The sequence below is a fragment of the Coregonus clupeaformis genome, chromosome 19 (genome assembly GCF_020615455.1).
Source record: "Coregonus clupeaformis isolate EN_2021a chromosome 19, ASM2061545v1, whole genome shotgun sequence".
Taxonomy (NCBI): Eukaryota; Metazoa; Chordata; class Actinopteri; order Salmoniformes; family Salmonidae; genus Coregonus; species Coregonus clupeaformis.
The window spans coordinates 13,109,984-13,133,630 of record NC_059210.1 but is presented as its reverse complement, the minus strand read 5'-3'; the positions used below and the strand labels follow the sequence as shown (position 1 = coordinate 13,133,630).

The 23,647-nt window shown below is 43.9% G+C and overlaps 1 protein-coding gene across 2 annotated transcripts in view; it reads left to right on the top strand.

Moving 5' to 3' along the window:
• cep290 (centrosomal protein 290) overlaps positions 1–23,647 on the top strand; it is a 55,912-nt gene extending 32,265 nt beyond the window's left edge. For both annotated transcript variants that reach the window (XM_041837033.2, XM_041837032.2), the window contains 22 exons: positions 3,199–3,306; positions 4,779–4,913; positions 5,108–5,377; positions 6,846–6,953; positions 8,841–9,040; positions 9,386–9,599; positions 12,001–12,138; positions 12,452–12,673; positions 12,978–13,118; positions 13,669–13,814; positions 14,113–14,268; positions 14,589–14,712; positions 16,977–17,111; positions 17,351–17,437; positions 18,509–18,673; positions 18,805–18,927; positions 19,018–19,187; positions 21,796–21,937; positions 22,356–22,429; positions 22,713–22,765; positions 23,009–23,067; positions 23,191–23,647. In XM_041837033.2, the coding sequence (XP_041692967.2) occupies positions 3,199–3,306; positions 4,779–4,913; positions 5,108–5,377; positions 6,846–6,953; positions 8,841–9,040; positions 9,386–9,599; positions 12,001–12,138; positions 12,452–12,673; positions 12,978–13,118; positions 13,669–13,814; positions 14,113–14,268; positions 14,589–14,712; positions 16,977–17,111; positions 17,351–17,437; positions 18,509–18,673; positions 18,805–18,927; positions 19,018–19,187; positions 21,796–21,937; positions 22,356–22,429; positions 22,713–22,765; positions 23,009–23,067; positions 23,191–23,379 (3,159 nt within the window). In that variant the 3' untranslated portion in view covers positions 23,380–23,647. The remainder of the gene's footprint in view (positions 1–3,198; positions 3,307–4,778; positions 4,914–5,107; positions 5,378–6,845; positions 6,954–8,840; positions 9,041–9,385; positions 9,600–12,000; positions 12,139–12,451; positions 12,674–12,977; positions 13,119–13,668; positions 13,815–14,112; positions 14,269–14,588; positions 14,713–16,976; positions 17,112–17,350; positions 17,438–18,508; positions 18,674–18,804; positions 18,928–19,017; positions 19,188–21,795; positions 21,938–22,355; positions 22,430–22,712; positions 22,766–23,008; positions 23,068–23,190) is intronic.

The window sequence follows — 23,647 nt, the reverse complement described above, 5'->3', positions numbered from 1 at the left end:
TGGAGTGTGAAATAGGTTTATTGGTTCAGTGTCCCGTGACTGGGCTTTATAGTGTAATGTAATCTCCCCATGACTCTGGGCTTTATAGTGTAATGTCATCGCCCCATGACTCTGGGCTTTATAGTGTAATGTCATCGCCCCATGACTCTGGGCTTTATAGTGTAATGTCATCGCCCCATGACTCTGGGCTTTATAGTGTAATGTCATCGCCCCATGACTCTGGGCTTTATAGTGTAATGTCATCGCCCCATGACTCTGGGCTTTATAGTGTAATGTCATCGCCCCATGACTCTGGGCTTTATAGTGTAATGTTATCGCCCCATGACTCTGGGCTTTATAGTGTAATGTCATCGCCCCATGACTCTGGGCTTTATAGTGTAATGTCATCGCCCCATGACTCTGGGCTTTATAGTGTAATGTCATCGCCCCATGACTCTGGGCTTTATAGTGTAATGTCATCGCCCCATGACTCTGGGCTTTATAGTATAATGTCATCTCCCCATGACTCTGGGCTTTATAGTGTAATGTCATCGCCCCATGACTCTGGGCTTTATAGTGTAATGTAATCTCCCCATGACTCTGGGCTTTATAGTGTAATGTCATCGCCCCATGACTCTGGGCTTTATAGTGTAATGTAATCTCCCCATGACTCTGGGCTTTATAGTGTAATGTCATCGCCCCATGACTCTGGGCTCTATAGTGTAATGTCATCGCCCCATGACTTTGGGCTTTATAGTGTAATGTCATCGCCCCATGACTCTGGGCTTTATAGTGTAATGTCATCGCCCCATGACTCTGGGCTTTATAGTGTAATGTCATCGCCCCATGACTCTGGGCTTTATAGTGTAATGTCATTTCCCCATGACTCTGGGCTTTATAGTGTAATGTCATCGCCCCATGACTCTGGGCTTTATAGTGTAATGTCATCTCCCCATGACTCTGGGCTTTATAGTGTAATGTAATCTCCCCATGACTCTGGGCTTTATAGTGTAATGTCATCGCCCCATGACTCTGGGCTTTATAGTGTAATGTCATTGCCCCATGATTCTGGGCTTTATAGTGTAATGTCATCGCCCCATGACTCTGAGAGTCAGTCATAATAGGAACAAGAGGAGAACATAGAGGACTTGTTGTCTCTATTTATGTGTTTGATGCTCAGATGGTTTAGTTTTATACCCCTAAACATACAGTGCTCCAGATGGACTCCTTAAATACTAGTACTGGTGGCTTCAGACAATGCATGTTCTCCAAATCCTGCCATGCTAGGACAATGGTTGCGTCCAAAATGGCACCCTATTCTCTATAAGGTGCACAGCTTTTGACCAGAGCCCTATATGGGCCCTGGTCAAAGTCATGTATATAGGGAATAGGATGCCATTTGGCACGCAGACAAAGTCACAATGGCATGATGACAAGGGTTAGTCAGTCTGATAGAGCTCTGTTTACACAAATACATTTGTTTTACAGGATAATTGAATATCTTGCTTCAGAGGCATTTGCGTTGAACACACAGAGAGGCATGTTCATACACTGCTCCAAAAAATAAAGGGAACACTTAAACAACACAATGTAACTCCAAGTAAATCACACTTCTGTGAAATCAAACTGTCCACTTAGGAAGCAACACTGATTGACAATAAATTTCACATATTGTTGTGCAAATGGAATAGACAACAGGTGGAAATTATAGGCAATTAGCAAGACACCCCCAATAAAGGACTGCTTTGCAGGTGGTGACCACAGACCACTTCTCAGTTCCTATGCTTCCTGGCTGATGTTTTGGTCACTTTTGAATGCTGGCGGTGCTTTCACTCTAGTGGTAGCATGAGACGGAGTCTACAACCCACACAAGTGGCTCAGGTAGTGCAGCTCATCCAGGATGGCACATCAATGCGAGCTGTGGCAAGAAGGTTTGCTGTGTCTGTCAGCGTAGTGTCCAGAGCATGGAGGCGCTACCAGGAGACAGGTCAGTACATCAGGAGACGTGGAGGAGGCCGTAGGAGGGCAACAACCCAGCAGCAGGACTGCTACCTCCGCCTTTGTGCAAGGAGGAGCAGGAGGAGCACTGCCAGAGCCCTGCAAAATGACCTAAAGCAGGCCACAAATGTGCATGTGTCTGCTGAAACGGTCAGAAACAGACTCCATGAGGGCCCGACGTCCAAAGGTGGGGGTTGTGCTTACAGCCCAACACCGTGCAGGACGTTTGGCATTTGCCAGAGAACACCAAGATTGGCAAATTTGCCACTGGCGCCCTGTGCTCTTCACAGATGAAAGCAGGTTCACACTGAGCACGTGACAGACGTGACAGAGTCTGGAGACGCCGTGGAGAACGTTCTGCTGCCTGCAACATCCTCCAGCATGACCGGTTTGGCGGTGGTTCAGTCATGGTGTGGGGTGGCATTTCTTTGGGGACCGCACAGCCCTCCATGTGCTCGCCTGAGGTAGCCTGACTGCCATTAGGTACCGAAATGAGATCCTCAGACCCCTTGTGAGACCATATGCTGGTGCGGTTGGCCCTGGGTTCCTCCTAATGCAAGACAATGCTAGACCTCATGTGGCTGGAGTGTGTCAGCAGTTCCTGCAAGAGGAAGGCATTGATGCTATGGACTGGCCCGCCCGTTCCCCAGACCTGAATCCAATTGAGCACATCTGGGACATCATGTCTCGCTCCATACACCAACGCCACGTTGCGCCACAGACTGTCCAGGAGTTGGCGGATGCTTTAGTCCAGGTCTGGGAGGAGATTCCTCAGGAGACCATCCGCCACCTCATCAGGAGCATGCCCAGGCGTTGTAGGGAGGTCATACAGGCACGTGGAGGCCACACACACTACTGAGCCTCATTTTGACTTGTTTTAAGGACATTACATCAAAGTTGGATCAGCCTGTAGTGTGGTTTTCCACTTTAATTTTGAGGGTGACTCCAAATCCAGACCTCCATGGGTTGATAAATTTGATTTCCATTGATAATTTTTGTGTGATTTTGTTGTCAGCACATTCAACTATGTAAAGAAAAAAGTATTTAATAAGATTATTTCATTCATTCAGATCTAGGATGTGTTGTTTAAGTGTTCCCTTAATTTTTTTGAGCAGTGTATAACACATAAACACACTAACAGTCAAGTCAAAGTTTAACAGACACTCACAAAGACAGACATTCACACACACATAAACACACGATCTGTCTCTCCCCCCCCAGGTTCAGGAGGAGCGTCAGTTGTCGTGGGATCAGAGAGAGGTGGAGTTGGAGCGCCAGCTGGATCTTTATGAGAAACAGCAGAACCAAATCATAGGCTCTGCCCAGAAGGTCCTGTCTAACACCAAACAGATGCACACTGGTCGTGCCCCAAATGGTATCCTATATACTGTAGGGAATAGGGTGCCATTTGGGACGCAACAACACACTGACATTCATTTACTGTACACTAGCCTCCCCACTGTCTGCCAATAGGAATGAATTTAACGTGTTGTTTCTGGTTGCCATTAATTATAATTTTGCATGCCCTGGATATACACTGAATATAGAAAACATTAAGAACACCTGCTCTTTCCATAACATAGACTGACCAGGTGAATCCAGGTGAAATCTATGATCACTTATTGATGTCACCTGTTAAATCCACTTCAATCAGTGTAGATGAAGGGGAGGAGACAGGTTAAAGAATGATTTTTAAGCCTTGATACAATTGAGACATGGATTGTGTATGTGTGCCATTCAGAGGGTGAATGGGCAAGAGAAAAGATCTAAGCGCCTTTGAACAGGGTATGGTAGTAAGTGCCAGGCGCACCGGTTTGTGTCAAGAACTGCAATGCTGCTGGGTTTTTCACACTCAACAGTTTCCCATGTGTATCAAGAATGTTCCACCACCCAAAGGACATTTAGCCAACTTGACACAACTGTGGGAAGCATTGGAGTCAACATGGGCCAGTATCCCTGTGGAACGCTTTCGACACCTTGTAGATTCCATGCCCCTACGAATTGAGGCTGTTCTGCGGGCAAAAGGGGGGGTGCAACTCCATATTAGGAAGTTGTTCCTAATGTTTGGTATACTCAGTGTATGTACTTGAATGCTCAATATTAAATTTATGTTCAATAAATAATCTAGTCACACATGATTAGGGTTGCAAAGCTACCAGTAATTTACCAAAGTGACTGAAATCTTCAGTCATTTTGGTAATTAACAGAAAATATATGGCAATCTATTGTAACTTTGGTAATTTATACTTGAATAACGTAATTTTTATCTGTGTCCATATTGTCCATGAGTTTCAAGTAGATAGATCATATGGTTCAAGAGAAAATATCCTAATTAATGAAGAAAGTATCTAATCAACAATGGCATTATTTTCAATTAACTTTGCAACTCTTCCAACTATTGCATTTTTTCACAACTGCCACCATTTTGTTGCCAAAACATTGACAACAAATAAATATTGACATAGTAAAATAAATAAAAGTGTGAGAAAAAATATATAAAGGATATTTAATGCTAAAACCCTCATATTTATATTTAGGATAATGTTTTACAGATTTACTTATTTAATTGTTTCAGATATTTTACATGTGATAAGGCCACACAGATAATTAGACACCTGTAATAACGTTGTTGAAAGATACCAAGATTCTGGTAGCTTAGAAAGTTTCCAGTAATATACCCATCCTTTGCAACCCTAGATATGATACTGTATATTACTCATAACTCACCCTGTCACAAACTGTTGACTACCAAGTCAACCAAGGATTTCCTCTCAGTTAACCGTAGTGTGTGTTGTATGTAGTTTGAGGAGGCTACCGGAGCCTTGCCAGACCCAAGCCTGCCCCTGGCCCACCAGCTGGACTTTGCCCTGAGGAAAATCAAAGAGCACGTCCGCACCATCCTGGAGACCCAGGCCACCTGCAAAATATTAGATGAGGTAATTATACTGTAGCATGTATTTGTTTGCCATATTATTACTTACCCTACAGTTGACACACAGGAAATTCCTTAGTGGAAATGCCTTAGAGCACCATCCCTTGTAAAAGATTGTAAAAGGAATTGTATAAAGGTACGTCTAAACATCATTCATCTATGTGGCTGTTTCTCCTCTGCTCCACTCTCCCTGTGCAGAAGCTGAAGGAGAAGGAATCTGCCCTGTGGAAGGCAGAGCAGAACATCCTCTCCAGGGACCGGGTAATCAATGAGCTGCGTCTGCGGCTCCCTGCGGCTGCAGACAGGGAGAGGCTCCTGGCAGACCTGGCCAAGCACCAGGAGGACCAGAGGGAGAGCCAGCCGGCCCTCAAGGTGGCCCACCAGACCATCAACAACCTGCAGGGACGCCTGGACCAGAAGGAGGAGGTCCTTAAGAAGTACCAGAACCTACTGGCCCGGGCTAGACAGGTACAGCAATGGATAGAGAACTATAGAATTGGTAGGAAGCAACAAGCCTGCCAAGTGTGTCTCCATTTGATGCACAATTTGTGGTCGATGTTTGGACTTAAACAACAAATGGCCATTTAGACAAACAGTATATTAGAAAGTGTGAGAGAAAGAGAGGGTGCGAGAAGATGTTTTAACTCTGCAGCGTGCATGTGTTTATGTACACTACATGACCATAAGTATGTGGACACCTGCTCTTCGAACATCTCATTCCAAAATCATGGGCATTAATATGGAGTTGGTCTCCCCTTTGATGCCATAACAGCCTCCACTTTTCTGGGAAGGCTTTCCACTAGATGTTGGAACATTGCTGCGGGGACTTGCTTCCATTCTGCCATGAGCATTCGTGAGGTCGGGCACTGATGTTGGGCGATTAGGCCTGGCTCACAGTCAGCATTCCAATTCATCCCAAAGGTGTTCGATGGGGTTGAGGCTCTGTGCAGGCCAGTCAAGTTCTTCCACACTGACCTCGACAAACCATTTCTGTATGGACCTCGCTTTGTGCATAGGGGCATTGTCATGCTGAAACAGGAAAGGGGCTTCCCCAAACTGTTGCCACAAAGTCGGAAGCACAGAATCGTCTAGAATGTCATTGTATGCTGTAGCGTTGACTTCCCTTTACTGGAACTAAGGGGCCTAGCCCGAACCATGAAAAACAGCCCCAGACCGTTATTCCTCCTCCACCAAACTTTACAGTTGGCACTATACATTGGGGCTGGTAGCATTCTCCTGGCATCCGCCAAACCCAGATTCGTCCATCAGACTGCCAGATGGTGAAGCGTGATTCATCACTCCAGAGTCTAATGGCGGCGAGCTTTACACAATTCCAGCCGACGCTTGGCATTGTGCATGGTGATCTTAGGCTTGTGTGCGGCTGCTCCACCATGGAAACCCATTTCATGAAGGTCCCGATGAACAGTTATTGTGCTGACGTTGCTTCCAGAGGCAGTTTGGAACTCGGTAGTGAGTGTTGCAACCGAGGACAGACGATTTTTACGCGCTACGCACTTCAGCACTCGGTGGTCCCGTTCTGTGAGCTTGTGTGGCCTACCACTTCGCGGCTGAGCCGTTGTTGCTCCTAAATGTTTCCACTTCACAAAAACAGCACTTACAGTTGACCGGGGCAGCTCTAGCAGTGCAGAAATTTGACGAACTGACTTGTTGGAAAGGTGGCATCCCATGACGGTGCCACGTTGAAAGTCGCTGAGCTCTTCAGTAAGGTCATTCTACTGCCAATGTTTGTCTATGGAGATTGCGTGGCTGTGTGTTCAATTTTATACATCTGTCATCAACGGGTGTGGCTGAAATGGCCGAATCCACTAATGTGAAGGGGTGTCCACATACTTTTGTATGTATAGTGTATCTGTATGTGGCTGTGGTGTGTACTGAGTTGGTTCTGACTGCTGTGGCCCTCCTGTATTAACCCCAGGAGCAGGAGGATATCACTAGGAGACATGAAGAGGAGATGAGGACGCTGCACCAGAAACTGGACCTGCACACTGACACCACCCTGGACCGCTTCAAACAGACCGCACTGGTATGTAGCCCTGCCTAGCTCCACTCCATGTCTCTCTCTTGGTCTGTGTTAGGGTTACAACGTTACAGAAACTTTCTCTGGCTTTTCAGAAATTCTGGTTTTAGGATTCCCAGATGGAAGTTCCCTGAATTTTGTAAGTCTGGATCATTGATGTCTACCACCAATACAACATTGCTATGGACTTTTATGATGTCTCTCACTGTTCTTTATTTGGGTAGACCTTGTCCCAGTAAAAGGATCGTTCCACCAATTCGGTGCCTTTTGAAAAGTGTATCTTTGTCAAAATAAACGTTTGATTTCACCAAATTTTTACATTCTGTCATAAAAAGCACATGTTTTCCCATCTCAAAAAAATTACAGTAGTAATGCCAAATAAAGTAACTGGGTTGACCGTAACACGGTTGACCATAACTGGGTTGACGATTTCATCTTAAATCTGCCATAAATCCCGTTGTGACAGGGGTAATGCTGGGCTCCCTGCCTGTGCCATTAAACCCCTACAACTCATCCAGAATGCCGCAGCCCGTCTGGTGTTCAACCTTCCCAAGTTCTCTCACGTCACCCCCCTCCTCCGCACACTCCACTGGCTTCCAGTTGAAGCTCGCATCCGTTACAAGACCATGGTGCTTGCCTATGGAGCATATAATATAATAACATAATATGCCATTTAGCAGACGCTTTTATCCAAAGCGACTTACAGTCATGCGTGCATACATTTTTGTGTATGGGTGGTCCCGGGGATCGAACCCACTACCTTGGCGTTACAAGCGCCGTGCTCTACCAGCTGAGCTACAGAGGAACGGCACCTCCGTACCTTCAGGCTCTGATCAGTCCCTACACCCAAACGAGGGCATTGCGTTCATCCACCTCCGGCCTGCTGGCTCCCCTTCCTCTGCGGAAGCATAGTTCCCGCTCAGCCCAGTCAAAACTGTTCGCTGCTCTGGCACCCCAATGGTGGAACAAGCTCCCTCACGACGCCAGGACAGCGGAGTCACTCACCACCTTCCGGAGACATTTGAAACCCCACCTCTTTAAGGAATACCTGGGATAGGATAAAGTCATCATTCTACCCCCCCCCCCAAAAAAACATAAAAAATTAAATAAAAATTTAATAATTGTAAAGTGGTTATCCCACTGGCTATAGGGTGAATGCACCAATTTGTAAGTCGCTCTGGATAAGAGCGTCTGCTAAATGACGTAAATGTAAATGTAATGTAATGGAAGCTTTTTGTGTGCAACAGGGAGTGGCAATTGAATGCAAGATACACCCCAAAAATGTAATAGCTAAAACATTTCTAGCCTGTGTATCTATGGGTAACAGCCAGGGTTGACGTTTTGTGCTCAACCCGCTCAGTTTTCCATCACAAAACACCAGAAAATGGCCAAAAAGAGTTGAACCAGTTCACCTGCTTTTACACTAGGATTTGACTATTAGATTATTCAATGTTTTTTTTTTTTTTTTTTTTTTTAGGAATATTCAACGAGAGTTCAGTTCATGTAACCGGGTTGACCTTAAAATGAGTGACGCACGTAAATGAATCACTAATCACATTAAATAAATTATAATCTTCAGAAATGACTTTGTCAAAGCAACAAAATAACTAGGGCTTTATAATTATGGTGAAACTTGGAGACATTTTGGATTAAGTGGTTTGAAATCTTCCTAGAAATGACACAGGGTTGAAAATGCTGAATTCTGGCACTTTAGCAAGCCTTTATTCATATTCCATGTGGTCTATATTAAAGGGCACTTCATTTAATATAACAGACATTTAAAATGCAATATTGGTGCACAATTTCTACTTAAAATATCAAAGGGATGCAAAAGGCTCTCTTTTCGTGGAACGACCCAAAAATCTCTTCTGTTCTTCTCCTTGTCGTCCCCAGGATTTAATGAAGAAGCCCACCATCACGGTGCCGACCACCAAGCACCTGGTTCGCCTGGCTGAGATGGAGCAGACGGTGGTGGAACAAGACCGCTCTCTGTCCTCCCTGACCGACCGGCTGAAGGGCCTCACTGCAGAGCTGGACAGGCAGAGGAACCTCACAGCCATGCAGGCCAAGGAGCATGCCTCAGAGAGGGCTAAGTAAGTCACTGGCCGGCTCAAGATGCACACCAAAGATACTCAGTGCTAAGCTGCATACATTGTTTACCTGATCTGTCATGTAATTGAGAATTGAGATCTGCATTTACATTGGCCTACTGTACGTGATCAGGAAAAGTGAATTTGATGGTATCCCAGGCCTAGGAAAAAGGTAGCAAGAAACAGTCAATGATGAAGCTATATCTAAGCTAGGATTAGGCATGTTTAACTCACAAAATATGTATTATTCAGTTGTCTTTGTCGATAATTTCATCCTATCTATACAAACTGTGTTTAACCAATTTGACCTGTGCCCTGTGTTTAGCTTAACCCCACTGTGTGTTCCAGGCTGGAGGAACGTCATGCAGCCCAGGCCAAGGCCCTGTCAGGGGAGGCTGAGGAGCAGCGGGCTCAGCTGGGTCACATGGAGAAGGAGCTGCACTACCTCCGCACAGAGCTGGAGGCACAGAAACAGGCCAACGTCCGCTCGCCCAGCAACACCATGAAGAACCTGGTGGAGAGACTCAAAGCACAGCTCAACCAGAAAGAGAAACAACTGAAGGTGAAGAATAGGAAGATACAGTTGTGGCCAGATATATTGGCACCCTTGCACTTTTCTTAAATCATTCTTATAATCTCCACCCGGCACAACCAGAAGAGGACTGGCCACCCCTCAGAGCCTGGTGCCTCTCTAGGTTTCTTCCTAGGTTCCTGCCTTTCTAGGGAGTTTTTCCTAGCCACTGTGCTTCTACATCTGCATTGCTTGCTCTTTTGGGTTTTAAGCTGGGTTTCTGTATAAGCACTGTGTAGCTCAGTTGGTAGAGCATGGCGCTTGCAACGCCAGGGTTGTGGGTTCGATTCCCACGGGGGGCCAGTATGAAAAATAAATAAAATGTATACACTCACTACCTGTAAGTCGCTCTGGATAAGAGCGTCTGCTAAATGACTAAAATGTAAATGTGAAAAGGGGCTTTATAAATAAATGTGATTGATTATTTTTATTTTTTTTGGAGGGGGGGGGGGGAATTTAGCAGACGCTCTTATCGAGAGAGACTTACAGGAGCAATTGGGGTTAAGTGCCTTTGCTCAAGGGCACATCGACAGATGTTTCACCTAGTCGGCTCGGGGATTAGAACCAGCGACCTTTCGGTTCCTGGCACAACGCTCTTAACCACTAAGCTACCTGCCACACCTTGTTATTGGAATTTCAACATTGCAGAACCAATTTTATTTTTGTAAACTTAAGTTTACAATTTTAATTGAGAAAATAAAGACAAATGGCATGGACAAACGTATTGGCACCCCGGAGATAGTACTTGGTTGCACAGCCTTTGGCCAAGATAACTGCAGACAAACACTAGCCATCAATGAGCTTTCTGCACCTTTCTACTGACAATGTTGCCCACTTTTCAGCAGCAAACTGCTCAAATTCTTCAATCTTTGAGGGGTTCCCCCAACCAACTGCTGTTTTCAGATCTTGCCATAGGTTATGGATGTGATTCAGATCTGAAATCTTCGCTGGCCACTCCAGAACCTTCCAGGATCTCTTAACCATTCCTAGGTGCTTTTTGATGTGTGTTTGGGGTCGTTGTCCTGCTGGAAGACCCACAACCTTCAATGGAGACCCAGTTTTTGGACACTGGGTTGAACATTAGACTCCAAAACTCCTGATCATCTGCTGATTTCATGATGCCTTGCGCATGCTTTATCTTGGCCAGGTCGCAGTTGTAAATGAGAACCTGTTCTCAACTGGCTTACCTGGTTAAATAAAGGTGAAATAAAAATAAATAAAAATGTTCAAGGCCCCCAGTACCAAAGGCAGCAAAGCAACCCCACAGCATTATTGAACCTCCCCCATCTTTGATTGTAGGGAGGGTGTTCCTTTAATTGAATACTTAATTTGGTCGTCAGTAAACACAGTGCTAATCGGTATTGCCAAAGAGCTCTAATTTTGTTAAATTGGTCCACAGAACATTTCCCCCAGGATTTAGGCTTGTTTAGTCAGGCTTTCTTGTGTCTCCTTCAGCAGTGGGGTCTTCCTATATTTACCAATGACCAAATGAAACGTTCAAAGAAAATAACACCCTACCTACAATGATACTGTGGGGTTGCTTTGCTGCCTCTGGTACTGGGGGGCCTTGAATGTGTGCAAGATATTAAATCAGTAGATTATTAAGGTGTTTTGGAGTGCAATGTTCAATCCAGTGTCCAAAAACTGTCTCTCTGTTGAAGGTTATGGATCTTACAGCAGGACAACAACCCCAAACGCACATATAAAGCACCCTGGAATGGTTCAAGAAGAAACGCTGTACTGTTCTGGAGTGGCCAGTGAAGAGTCAAAATCTGAATCACATCCATAACCTATGGCGAGAGCTGAAAACAGCAGTTGGTTGAGTGCACCCCTCAAATATTAAAGAAGTAGAGCAGTTTGCTGCTGTAGATTGGGCCAAATTGCCAGTAGAAAGGTGCAGCAAGCTCATTGATGGCTACAAGAAGCATTTGTTGGCAGTTATCTTGGCCAAAGGCTGTGCAACCAAGTACTATCTCCGGGGTGCCAATACGTTTGTCCATGCCATTTGTCTTTATTTTCTAAATAAAAATGGTAAACTTAAGTTTACAAAAATAAAATTGGTTCTGCAATGTTGAAATTCCAATAGCAAGGTGTGGAGAACCAACGTTTTTTTTACATTTTATTTGTTGCTCATTTGAGAAGAAATAGGGAATTATTTGAGAAAAGTGCAAGGGTGCTAATATATTTGGCCGCTACTGTATCTGTTGGTCTGGCTCTGTAGAACTGTACCTGTGTATCGTCAGTGTAGTTACAGCATCTTGGGAGCATGAACATGTCTGCCACACTCTTCCTGATTTTATAGAAACGTCACAATAGACTGACTAAACAGACCGTAACTATATTATTCCTCTCCATCTCTCTCTCCCTTCTTCCCCCTTTCTCTCTCTATCAGGCTCTGAGTAAGGCCCTGTTGGCGCTGAGGGCAGAGATGACATCCCATGCGGAGCAGCAGATAATAGCCAACGCATCTCACAGAGAGGATAGCCTCAATGTCCAGCTGCTGGTAGACAAGCATACCAAGGACCTCAAGGTTTTTCCCCATCACTCTCTCAATCTCAAAGCATATTAGGTACCATGCTATTAATCGCTACTGTGCTCATGAACTAACACTTACATAATTTCAAACGCTTAAAACACAATCTGCTAACACTCGTAAGTGATAGAGGGTTGATCTTTCCTGATAAATGTTAAGATTCCCAGTCATGGCACAACATCAGCATGTTACACTGCAAATGTTTTTATATCCCAATTATCAATACAGAATAACTTTAACATATTGTCAAGTGGCACAGTATATCCCTTGAATACATACCAAGAGATGTTAATCTGGTTGTTTCCATCAGGCTCGTGTGCAGGAGCTAAACGAGGAGCTCCAGGGGGCGAAGGAGGCTGTGAAGGCGGGGAGGGGGAGGGAGAACACACTGAAGGAGGAGGTGGAGGGCCTGAACAGGGACCTCCAGAAGAGCCTGAAGACCCAGAGCAAGCTGCAGGGGGAGAATGAGGAGAGAGACGAGGAGATCCAGGAACTCAAACAGCGAATCAAGAGGCTCAACAGCGGACTGCAGGTCAGTGACACAGTCTCGTTTCTGTGTACAATCGGCAAGCTAGGGAATAGGAATGTGCGTATTTTATTATTATTATGTAATCTAATTGGATGGACAATAGTTGTGCAATATATAAATTGATTGAGGGGGGGGGCTCTGTTAGTATGTTTGATTGATAATCTATTTGTGTTATCAATCTATGTAATTGTTTAAATTGTGTATGTGGGAGCGCGTCTGCATGTGCGCACACGTCTGTGTGTCAAAAATATGTTTTTGAACTTTGTGTGTTGATGCTTGTAAATAATTGTGACTGTGTTGTGTGCAGGGTCAATCTGAGCCTGAGGGGAAGGGTCCCACAGTAGAGGCACTGCAGAAGAAGATCCGTAAGTTGGAGTCGGAGCTGGAGAGGAGAGGTGTACCAGAGTCAACAACAGAGAGGAAAGGTGTTGGCCTAAAGGATGACAAGGTGAATACATACTGTTTTACCCACCTCATTTATGTAATGTATTCTAGTCAAGGCTCATCCTGTATAACTACTGCTGTACACACCTTTTCTATTCATATACATTTACATGACATTTTAGTCATTTAGCATATACTGTCCATAATGTCTATACACACCTTCATATACTGTACTGTTTATATTTTGGACTCTGACATTGATCATTCTAATATTTCTATATTTCTTCATTCCTTTATTTTAATTTTTGGGATTTGCATGTATTGTTAGGTATTACTGCACTGTTGGAGCTACGAACATAACCATTTCGCTACATCCGCAATAACATCTGCAAAATATGTGTACAATAATATTTGATTTGATTTGATATCCCTCCCTCCCTGTCCCACTGCATGTTGACTCCATAGATATCCTATAGATCCTCCATAGAGATCCTATAATTCAATTCCTGTATTTCATGGACATTCACAAATACAAGGTATTTGAGTATTGGAACGAACCTAAATGATGTGACATGAAGATCCACCGCCTCATAATCACACTATCTATCCTGCAGACGAATAAAGAAGAGATAGTGCGGTGGGAGGAGGGAAAGAAGTGGCAGGCCAGGATGGAGAAAGTGAGGAACATTCTGAAAGAGAAGGAGAGGGAAACAGAGAATGTCTCTAAGCAGCTGAGTACTCTCAAGGAGCTCTACGCCAGGTTAGAACCAACACACTCATGGTGCAAGGGGTGTAGCCACACCATGCACACACCACAAGACAACATACACTTCCCACACACTCCATGAAGACACACTAATAAGTGTAACAGTACTCCAAAATAACCCTGTTACATAAGCACATACATTTAGACTGACACAGACGCACATGCACACATGACCCTGCTTACTCATACACAATAGACATCGAACACTCACTCACTCCCCTCTTCACTCCAAGACCCCTTAGCCATATGGTCTTACGTTGTGCCATGTCCCTGGTTGTCCCTTTGTGTTCAGACTGGAGCAGGAGAAGGCAGGTCTGCAGAGGAAACTGAAAGGTCGTGGCGTGACGGCAGATCAGGTGGTGGGGGTGAGGACGCAGGAGTCTGAGAAAGACCTGGATGAGCTGAAGAGGAGGAACGCTGAACTGGAGCAACAGATCCTCACCATAAAGTAGGTGTTTCAGACATTGTAATGTAACCTGTGCTATTGGTTCGTTTAATAGCAAATATTTTTCTTTAGTAGCTCAAAATCCTTAAATCACAAATGGTTAGGTTTGAGTTTAGTGGAGTGAATCAAAAAACTAAAATGTAGCGTGATTCAATTTGAATTTAAGGAACATATGCCTAGATAGGGCTTTTTTTGTGGATAACTAAGATGGTGGGAACACATCGACAGCACTATTATCTATTGTGATGTTCGCAGAGTTTGTGATTGTAGTATAACCAGACCAACCCTTGTAGGACTAACATTTTCCTCTATGTCCATTCCAGACAGCAGCAGGCCCTACCCAGAGATGCTGCCATGGAGGACATGAACTTGAGGAACCGCTACCTGGAGGACAGGCTTCACTCCCTGGAGAGCCAGAAGTCCAAGGACCCCACCTCCAGGCCCTCTGTAAGATACACACTGACTGACCCAAACATGAGCTGAGACTGCAGTACCTTTTATACACAAACACAGGAAAACACACTAAAACTGCATGGCTTGACCTTGAAAGTTTGTGAAAACTCACTCAGAAACAACAGACAACCACTGTTTAAAAATATTGTCAACCCCCTTTCATCTCGCTATGTATGTATTTTTGCATTAATTTCACACTTAAGCCATCAGTGACTAAGTCATTAGGTTTCTACACTTTCTTTCTCTTTGTGAATCTTCACTTCATCTCTTATTCTCTTTTCTACTTCTCTCTTCCACCCACTCCTCAATCCCATTCGATGCACGTGAAGGAGGGGAGAAGTTTGGTCTCCCCGTCCATGTCCTTGAAAGGGCATTGTTCGCTGACGTTTGATGTTGGTGACGTCCATGAGAAAAAGAGGGTCATGACCTCCTTGGCCAATGACAGTGTAGCCTGTCAGACAGATGGCACATCAGCCCACAAGGAGGTGGCAATACACCCAAACCAAGGGCAGAAAGAAACCCAGACAGTCTTTGATGGAACGAATGACAGTGTACCTGAGGCAGAGCAGACAGAGAAACCAAGCAGGGCAGAGAGTGGAGAACAGGAAAGAACAGAAGAGACTGGAGGGGGAGGACATTTTGAACAGACTGAAGATGCAGGAGAGGGAGATGGAGAACAGGGGAAAACAGATGAGACTGACAGAGAGTCCCAGCAGGAGAACCTGGATAAAAGCCACGCAGTGTCAGAGAATGTCAATGAGGTGGCTGTTGCTGAACTAGTGGACATAACCACAGAGGAGAATCTCATTGCCAGACAGGATTCTACAAGTGACACTGTGCTGGATTTGAGTATACCCAAACCATAGAAATAGAATGAATAGAACAGGCTTGGAACCTCTAACCCTGGCAATTTGACTGGTGAACTCATAGGTACACTCACAATGGCTGCATGGTATTGTGATGCAATAATTTCCATGGTAATGTAGAATGTTCATTCAAATGATGTTAACTGATGTGGCTCATGCGATGGAATGGATTTTTTGTAATTTCAGTTGAGTAGAATCAACAAATTGCAGCACATATTGATGGGTACCCATAGGAGCTCTGTAGCTCAGCTGGTAGAGCACGGCGCTTGTAACGCCAAGGTAGTGGGTTCGATCCCCAGGACCACCCATACACAAAAAAAATGTATGCACGCATGACTGTAAGTCGCTTTGGATAAAAGCGTCTGCTAAATGGCATATTATATTATTATTTATTATAGGAGCAAAGCAGGAAGTAAAAAAAAATATTTTAAGAAGTGTACCGTACAATTCCTTTTTTATTTTTTTACTTCCTGCTTTGCTCCTATGGGTACACTCGCAATGGCCGCCAGTCCACCCATTATGCCATAATTGACTTGAATGGGGACGCCCATTCTATTCAATCTATTTCTACGATCCAAAACCCCTACATCCCAGAGTCCAGAGTGAGCCATCAACCTCTGAGAGGCCTGAGTCAGCTAAACCTGCATCTGAACAAGCCAGGTAGTGTGATGGGTACAGATAATGCAGAGGATACAGGGGGAGACAGAGATGGAAGAGATGGAGACACAGAGGGAGGTGGAGATGGAAATTAAGTGGGACAGTGGAGGAAACGGTCAGAAAAGAAGAGGACGTCATAATGGAGCTGGACGTCGACCCCAGTGCAGACCTCATTGATGGCGTCTCTGACAGTTTTATCATCAAGGAACTCTACATTGATGATATCACCGACAGCAAGCTCGAGTTTGCTTCGGAGAGTATCCATGGCGCCGAGCTGGATTCCGAGGTCATTACCAATGACATTAAGAAGATAAGACAAAAGGCCAAATCTTTGAATGCCCAAACTCATAAGGTACCAAAGGCTTCCCCTGGCTTCCACCCTGCCAAGATGCTAGTGGAGTGTTTGAGCTAGCAGAAAGTGCCACATCTACCCGCAGTGTTTGGCTTGATAGAATATTAGGCTCCCAGTCTGTGTACAGTACCTCATTCCAGTCCTAGGCGCTACGTTTTTGTATGTTTATCCACGTGGTCACCACCTTACACTTAATTTATTTGCTCCCTTCATCTCTCCTTCCTTCTCTCCCAATAAATTGTTCTTTTTTTGCTTAGTCACATTCTGATTGTGTAAGCGTGACATTTACATTACATTTTAGTCATTTAGCAGACACTCTTATCCAGAGCGACTTACAGTTAGTGAGTGCATACATGTTTTTTATTTTTTTTATTTTCTTCCAGACATCAGGGAGAGGTTCAGGCACTCCCTCGCAGAAAGAGCACGAGCTTCAAAGAGAGAACCTGAAGCTTTCCTCAGAGAACCTGGAGCTCCGCTTTCAACTGGAACAGGCCAACAAGGACCTGCCCAGACTAAAGGTATGGTAGATACATTTTCGGGGGATTTAACTAAAAACAAAGCTGCAGATCATTAGCTCCCTTTAAACTGGGGCCTTGAAGCCCAATAACTTAAGCCCTGGAACTAAGTTCAAGCAACAGGTTAAGACCTCAGTGGATAGGGGGATTTTAAGACCTTTGGTCTATTCAGATCTGCCAGAGATGTTTGTTTTCCAGCTTATCCAGCTTATCCAATGATACCCTCTCTACTTAACTGATAGGACCAAGTTGCAGACCTCAAAGAGATGTACAATGTTCTGAAGAAGGAAAAGGCTGAGGTGGAGAAAAAACTGGGCCACGTCCGTGGGGTAGGTCTATCCTAGTCGATTTTAGTCATGCATGAGGTTTGAGTATAGAAAAAAAATGTTTGGGGGGGGGGGTATTATTTAGGGTTAAAGAACACTCCAGGCCACACTTGAATGTATAAAACTAGATAGAAAGTATGTAGAAATTATAATGGACCTATATATTTTCAAATAACTGCCTGTTTTTATGGCCAGTAAATCGATTTTGAGAAACAAATCAGTCATAAAAAAAGGCCCTCCGTTGAATTTCGAAATCCCAATGTGGCTCTCGAGCCAAAAGGTTTGCCCACCGATCTGAGATCGACTTAAATTATTTTTTTGCTTTAATCTCTGCTTGTGTACACTGAGTGTACAAAACATTAAGAACACCTGCTCTTTCCATAACATAGACAGACCAGGTGAATCCAGGTGAAAGCTATGATCCCTTATTGATGTCACTTGTTAAATCCACTTAAATCAGTGTAGAAGGAGTTTTAAGCCTTGAGACAATTGAGACATGGATTGTGTATGTATGCCATTCAGAGGGTGAATGGGCAAGACAACAGATTGAAGTGCCTTTGAACGGGGTATGGTAGTTGGTGCCAGGCGCACCGGTTTGTGTCAAGAACTGCAACACTGCTGGTTTTTTCACGCTCAATAGTTTCCCGTGTGTATCACGAATGGTCCACCACCCAAAGGACATTCAGCCAACTTGACACAACTGTGGGAAGCATTGGAGTCAACAAGGGCCAGCATCCCTGTGGAATGCTTTCGACGCCTTGTAGAGTCCATGCCCAGACGAATTGAGGCTGTTCTGAGGGAAAGGGGGGAGTTGCAACTCAATAGTAGGAAGGTGACGTAAATGTAAATGTGTTCTTAATGTTTTGTACACTCGGTGTATACAGATGTCGTATTCCCATGTCGTCAGGCTGTAAGTCTACTCTATCTATGACACCTGCCTGTGTTCACTCTTGTTTTACTGACTTGGCACGTAGAGAGGTTCTCACTTTACAGTCAATTTAACCATCTAGTAAAAGTGTATGATACAACAACTGGATCACATGACTGAATAAAACTCTTTCCTGTCCATTGTAGGCGGGTCGCAGCGGTAAAACTGTGCCAGAGTTGGAGAAGACCATCGGGCTGATGAAGAGAGTGGTGGAGAGGGTGCAGAAGGAGAACGAGACGCTGAAGAAAACTCCAGCAGCACTGAGTCAGGAACAGCTCACAGCTCTGGAGCGCAAGCATGAAAAACTCAAGGTGAACTCTTGTTGAACTACTTGTGTAATAGGGCATGAGATGTCCTATTCCATTTTTAACAACCAGTGGAGCTGTTCAAGTTCAAATGTTTAAAAAATAGATTTTGTCCTCTTGCTCTCTGTCTTCTCTAGAACGATTACGAGAAGCTCAAGGGAAACACCGAAGCACAGCTGAGCTCCAGACTAGAGACCAAAACCAAAGGAGTGGAGAAAATTGTGATGGAAAACGAGCGTTTACGCAAAGAGATTAAAAGGGTATGTGTCCCGCCCCATCCCCTTTTCATGGTATGCATAGTTACAACATTTAGTCAAGTCTCAGGACTCATTTTAATTTTTTTGTTGCAGGAGACTGAGGCTGCGGAGAGGCTGAAGGTGGCCAAGACCAGTCTGGAGATGACCAATGAGAAGCTGGAGGCTGAGCTGGAGGAGGCCAGACAACGGCTAGTGGCAGCCCAGTCCAGAGTCATCCCTGAGGGGGTCGACAGTAAGACCTGGAAGGCTACTGTGGTAACAAGGTGAGGGATCTGTTGAAATGGACGAAGTCAACCACTCAGTCCTCATCTGACCAAAAGACACGAGCGAACTCACTAACCCTGTTTCTTGGACTGTAACTACTTAATGTATAACCTAGAGCAGGGGTTCTAAAACATTTTTGCTTCGTGACCCACCAATTGAGGTGTCTTTTGAGTCACGACCCACCATAAGGGTTGAGCGGTGAAAATACATACACAGACCAAAGAATAAAGTACAAAAATATATAATCTTGGCAGCAGAGAGAACATTTTGTAGTTTTAGAGAAAATTTTAATTTTGCCAAAAAGCTAAGAGAAAATGTTGCAGTTAAGCTAACATGACTAATGCTGTGTTTATGCTCAGACATTGTAACAACATCAATGTGGGCCTGATTGTCTAGAGTTTCTTTTGTTGATTGTAAATTCTCCAAGATTATAGGCTATTATTTAAAGATATATACAGTACCAGTCAAAAGTTTGGACACACCTACCCATTCCAGGGTTTTTCTTTATTTGGACTATTTTCTACATTGTAGAATAATAGTGAAGACATCAAAACTATGAAATAACACATATGGAATCATGTAGTAACCAAAAAAGTGTTAAACAAATCAAAATATATTTTATATTTTATATATATATATTTTTTTATATTTATATATTTGAGATTCTTCAAAGTAGCCACCCTTTGCCTTGATGACGGCTTTGCACACTCTTAACATTCTCTTAACCAGCTTCATGAGGTAATCACCTGAAATGCATTTCAATTAACAGGTGTGCCTTGTTAAAAGTTAATTTGTGGAATTTATTTCCTTCTTAATGCGTTTGAGCCAATCAGTTGTGTTGTGACAAGGTGGGGGGGTATACAGAAGATAGCCCTATTTGGTAAAAGACCAAGTCCATATTATGGCAAGAAAAGCTCAAATAAGCAAAGACAAATGACAGTCCATTATTACTTTAAGACATGAAGGTCAGTCAATCTGGAAAATTTCAAGAACTTTGAAAGTTTCTTAAAGTGCAGTCGCAAAAACCATCAAGCGCTATGATGAAACTGGCTCTCATGAGGACCGCCACAGGAAAGGAAGACCCAGAGTTACCTCTGCTGCAGAGGATAAGTTCATTAGAGTTAACTACACCTCAGATTGCAGCCCAAATAAATGCTTCACAGAGTTCAAGTAACAGACACATCTCAACATCAACTGTTCAGAGGAGACTGCGTGAATCAGGCCTTCATGGTTGAATTGCTACAAAGAAACCACTACTAAAGGACACCAATAATAAGAAGAGACTTGCTTGGGCCAAGAAACACGAGCAATGGACATGAGACCGGTGGAAATCTGTCCTTTGGTCTGATGAGTCCAAATTTGAGATTTTTGGTTCCAACCGCCGTGTCTTTGTGAGACGCAGAGTAGGTGAACGGATGATCTCCACATGTGTGGTTCCCACCGTGAAGCATGGAGGAGGAGGTGTTATGGTGTGGGGGTGCTTTGCTGGTGACACTGTCTGTGATTTATTTAGAATTCAAGGCACACTTAACCAGCATGGCTACCACAGCATTCTGAAGCGATACGCCACCCATCTGGTTTGCGCTTTCAACAGGACAATGACCCAACACACCTCCAGGCTGTGTAAGGGCTATTTGACCAAGAAGGAGAGTGATGGAGTGCTGCATCAGATGACCTGGCCTCCACAATCACCCGACCTCAACCCAATTGAGATGTTTGGGATAAGTTGGAACGCAGAGTGATGGAAAAGCAGACAACAAGTGCTCAGCATATGTGGGAACTCCTTCAAGACTGTTGGAAAACATTCCAGATGAAGATGGTTGAGAGAATGCCAAGAGTGTGCAAAGCTGTCATCAAGGCAAAGGGTGGCTACTTTGAAGAATCTCAAATATAAAATATATTTTGATTTGTTTAACAAATGGGTGACCCCGTGTAGCTCAGTTGGTAGAGCATGGCGCTTGCAACGCCAGGGTTGTGGGTTCGATTCCCACGGGGGGCCAGTATGAAAATGTATGCACTCACTAACTGTAAGTCGCTCTGGATAAGAGCATCTGCTAAATGACATAAATGTAAAATGTATTCTACAATGTAGAGAATAATCAAAATAAAGAAAAACCCTTGAATGAGTAGGTGTATACAAACCTTTGACTGGTACTGTATATTATTTTATATATACTACCGGTCAAAGGTTTTAGAACAGCTACTCATTCAAGGGTTTTTCTTTATTTTGACTATTTTCTACATTGTAGAATAATAGTGAAGACATCAATACTATGAAATAACACATATGGAATCATGTAGTAACCAAAAAAGTGTTAAACAAATCAAAATATATTTTATATTTGAGATTCTTCAAAGTAGCCACCCTTGAAGTAGCTCCCACACATGCTGAGCACTTGTTGGCTGCTTTTCCTTCACTCTGCGGTCCGACTCATCCCAAACCATCGCAATTTGGTTGAGGTCGGGGGATTGTGAAGGCCAGGTCATCTTATGCAGCACTCCATCACTCTCTATCTAGGTAGAATACCAAGCCAACGTAGGCTAGAGTGGGATGTCTTGAAACTAGATGGCTGACTGAAAGAGGTTGGTTTCCCTCCCTTCCTTTAGGATGTTTGAGAGTAAGATGAAAGCGCTGGAGCAGGACATCAGCCAGAAGAACTCCAGTCTCTCAGAGCTCAGGCTGCAGCTGCGAGAGGCCAGTGAGAGGGAGGAGAGAGCACATCGAGTCGCCAGCCAACTACAGGAGCAGGTAAGCGTAAGGGCTCCACACAGTCTACGCAACGGATCTGACGTAGCTTTGTTTGCGTAGCTCTCTGCGTAGTTCTACATACTCTTGTGCGGCAGAATTTTTGGACGCGACGCAAACGGAGCTCCGTAGCTCTGATTGCGTAGACTGTGAAATCACTGTGCGGTTCTTCATTTTTCTCAATGTCTGAGTCTTGAATGGCACCCTATTCCCTATATAGTGCAATACTATTAACCAGGGCTCATAGGGCTCTGGTCAAAAGTAGTGCACTACATAGGTAATAGGGTGCCATATGAAGCTGGTGCACTTGTCGTTCTGGGCCAATCAAACCAGATGGTTTATATAAAGAAAATTAAGTAGCATTCTAGTACTATGCTGCATTATTTTAATGGTGGTGAAAACATTTGTTTTTGTTCGGAAGGTGGAGCTGTTGAACAACTTTCCCACCGCAGCAAACACTGAGTCAGGCCTCGCCAAGGAGTTCCAGTCAACAAGGTGAATATATCCCATAGGCCAGCTCTTCAATGTAGACAAACCTGTGATGCATCTAACCTGATTGCCTTTGCATACCATAGCATTACAAACGTATGGTTCACACATAGCTAACATGGGAATGCATTATCAAATGTAAACAACAAAGTGAAGGGAATTGAAAACAGAATGTATGTTTGTAATATTCATTACTACACGGATGGGTCATATTTGTTCATGAAAATTAGACGTTTGATTTGCCATCCGTTAGTCACCCACAGGAATGTCTATCCCGTTTTGTCTTTAGATTGACCAATAACCAGCTGGAGAGGGAGAAGGAAGCGCTGGTACAGAAGCGCAGTGAGTACACTAAGAATATGAGCCAACCTCTGCTGGGCCAGTTTAGACATGTAAAGGCAATGTGGTCCTGTTTGACAAGTTTCCACTTCAAGATGGAAGATGTGTATTATTGATGTGTTCATGTGTGTTCTGTGATGTCAAACTAAACTTGTCCTGTTCAGGAATCATGCAGAACCTGAATAGGCGCAGTAGCTAACTAGCACAATATGCACATCAACAAGTGTGTCATCTTTTTGTCGTCAGGGTATGAGGAGCTACAAGCCCTGCTGAAGGCCACTGGTGAGGAAAAAAGGCAGTTGCAGGTATTGTGACTTCTGTGATCTATTCCTCATCTATTTGGGTTGTTTTGAGTGAAGAAAAGTAAGAATGGCTTGTTCTAATCTATTCCTCTGTGAACATATTTTTTATTACCTTCCCGATTCCAGGCCGAAGTGAAAAAGATGAAGATGGAACTGGAGAACTTTGACCCAACATTCTTTGAGGAGATCGAGGATCTGAAGTTCAATTACAATCTGGAGGTGAAGAAGAACATTGTTCTGGAAGAGCAACTGAAGAAAGTGTGTGAACAGTTTGGTGTAGCAGCTGCAGATATCCCTGATGTGTCCATCAGCTAACACAGGATGGATATTGTGCCGTTTAAACCATTAAATGTCTTAAATATATAGTATTTATTTTGTTTTAATGTGAATGTCATCTAAAAGATTAAGTTGAATGTAATTGTGTTTCTCCTCCTGAGGCAGCTTTGTGAATGTTTTGTTTTGTTCAGACAATGTAGCAGGGATTTCACACTTGTCAAATAGTTTTGTACATTTGTATACAGTGCCTTCAGAAAGTATTCATACCCCTTGACTTATTCCACATTTTGTTGTGTTACAACCTGAA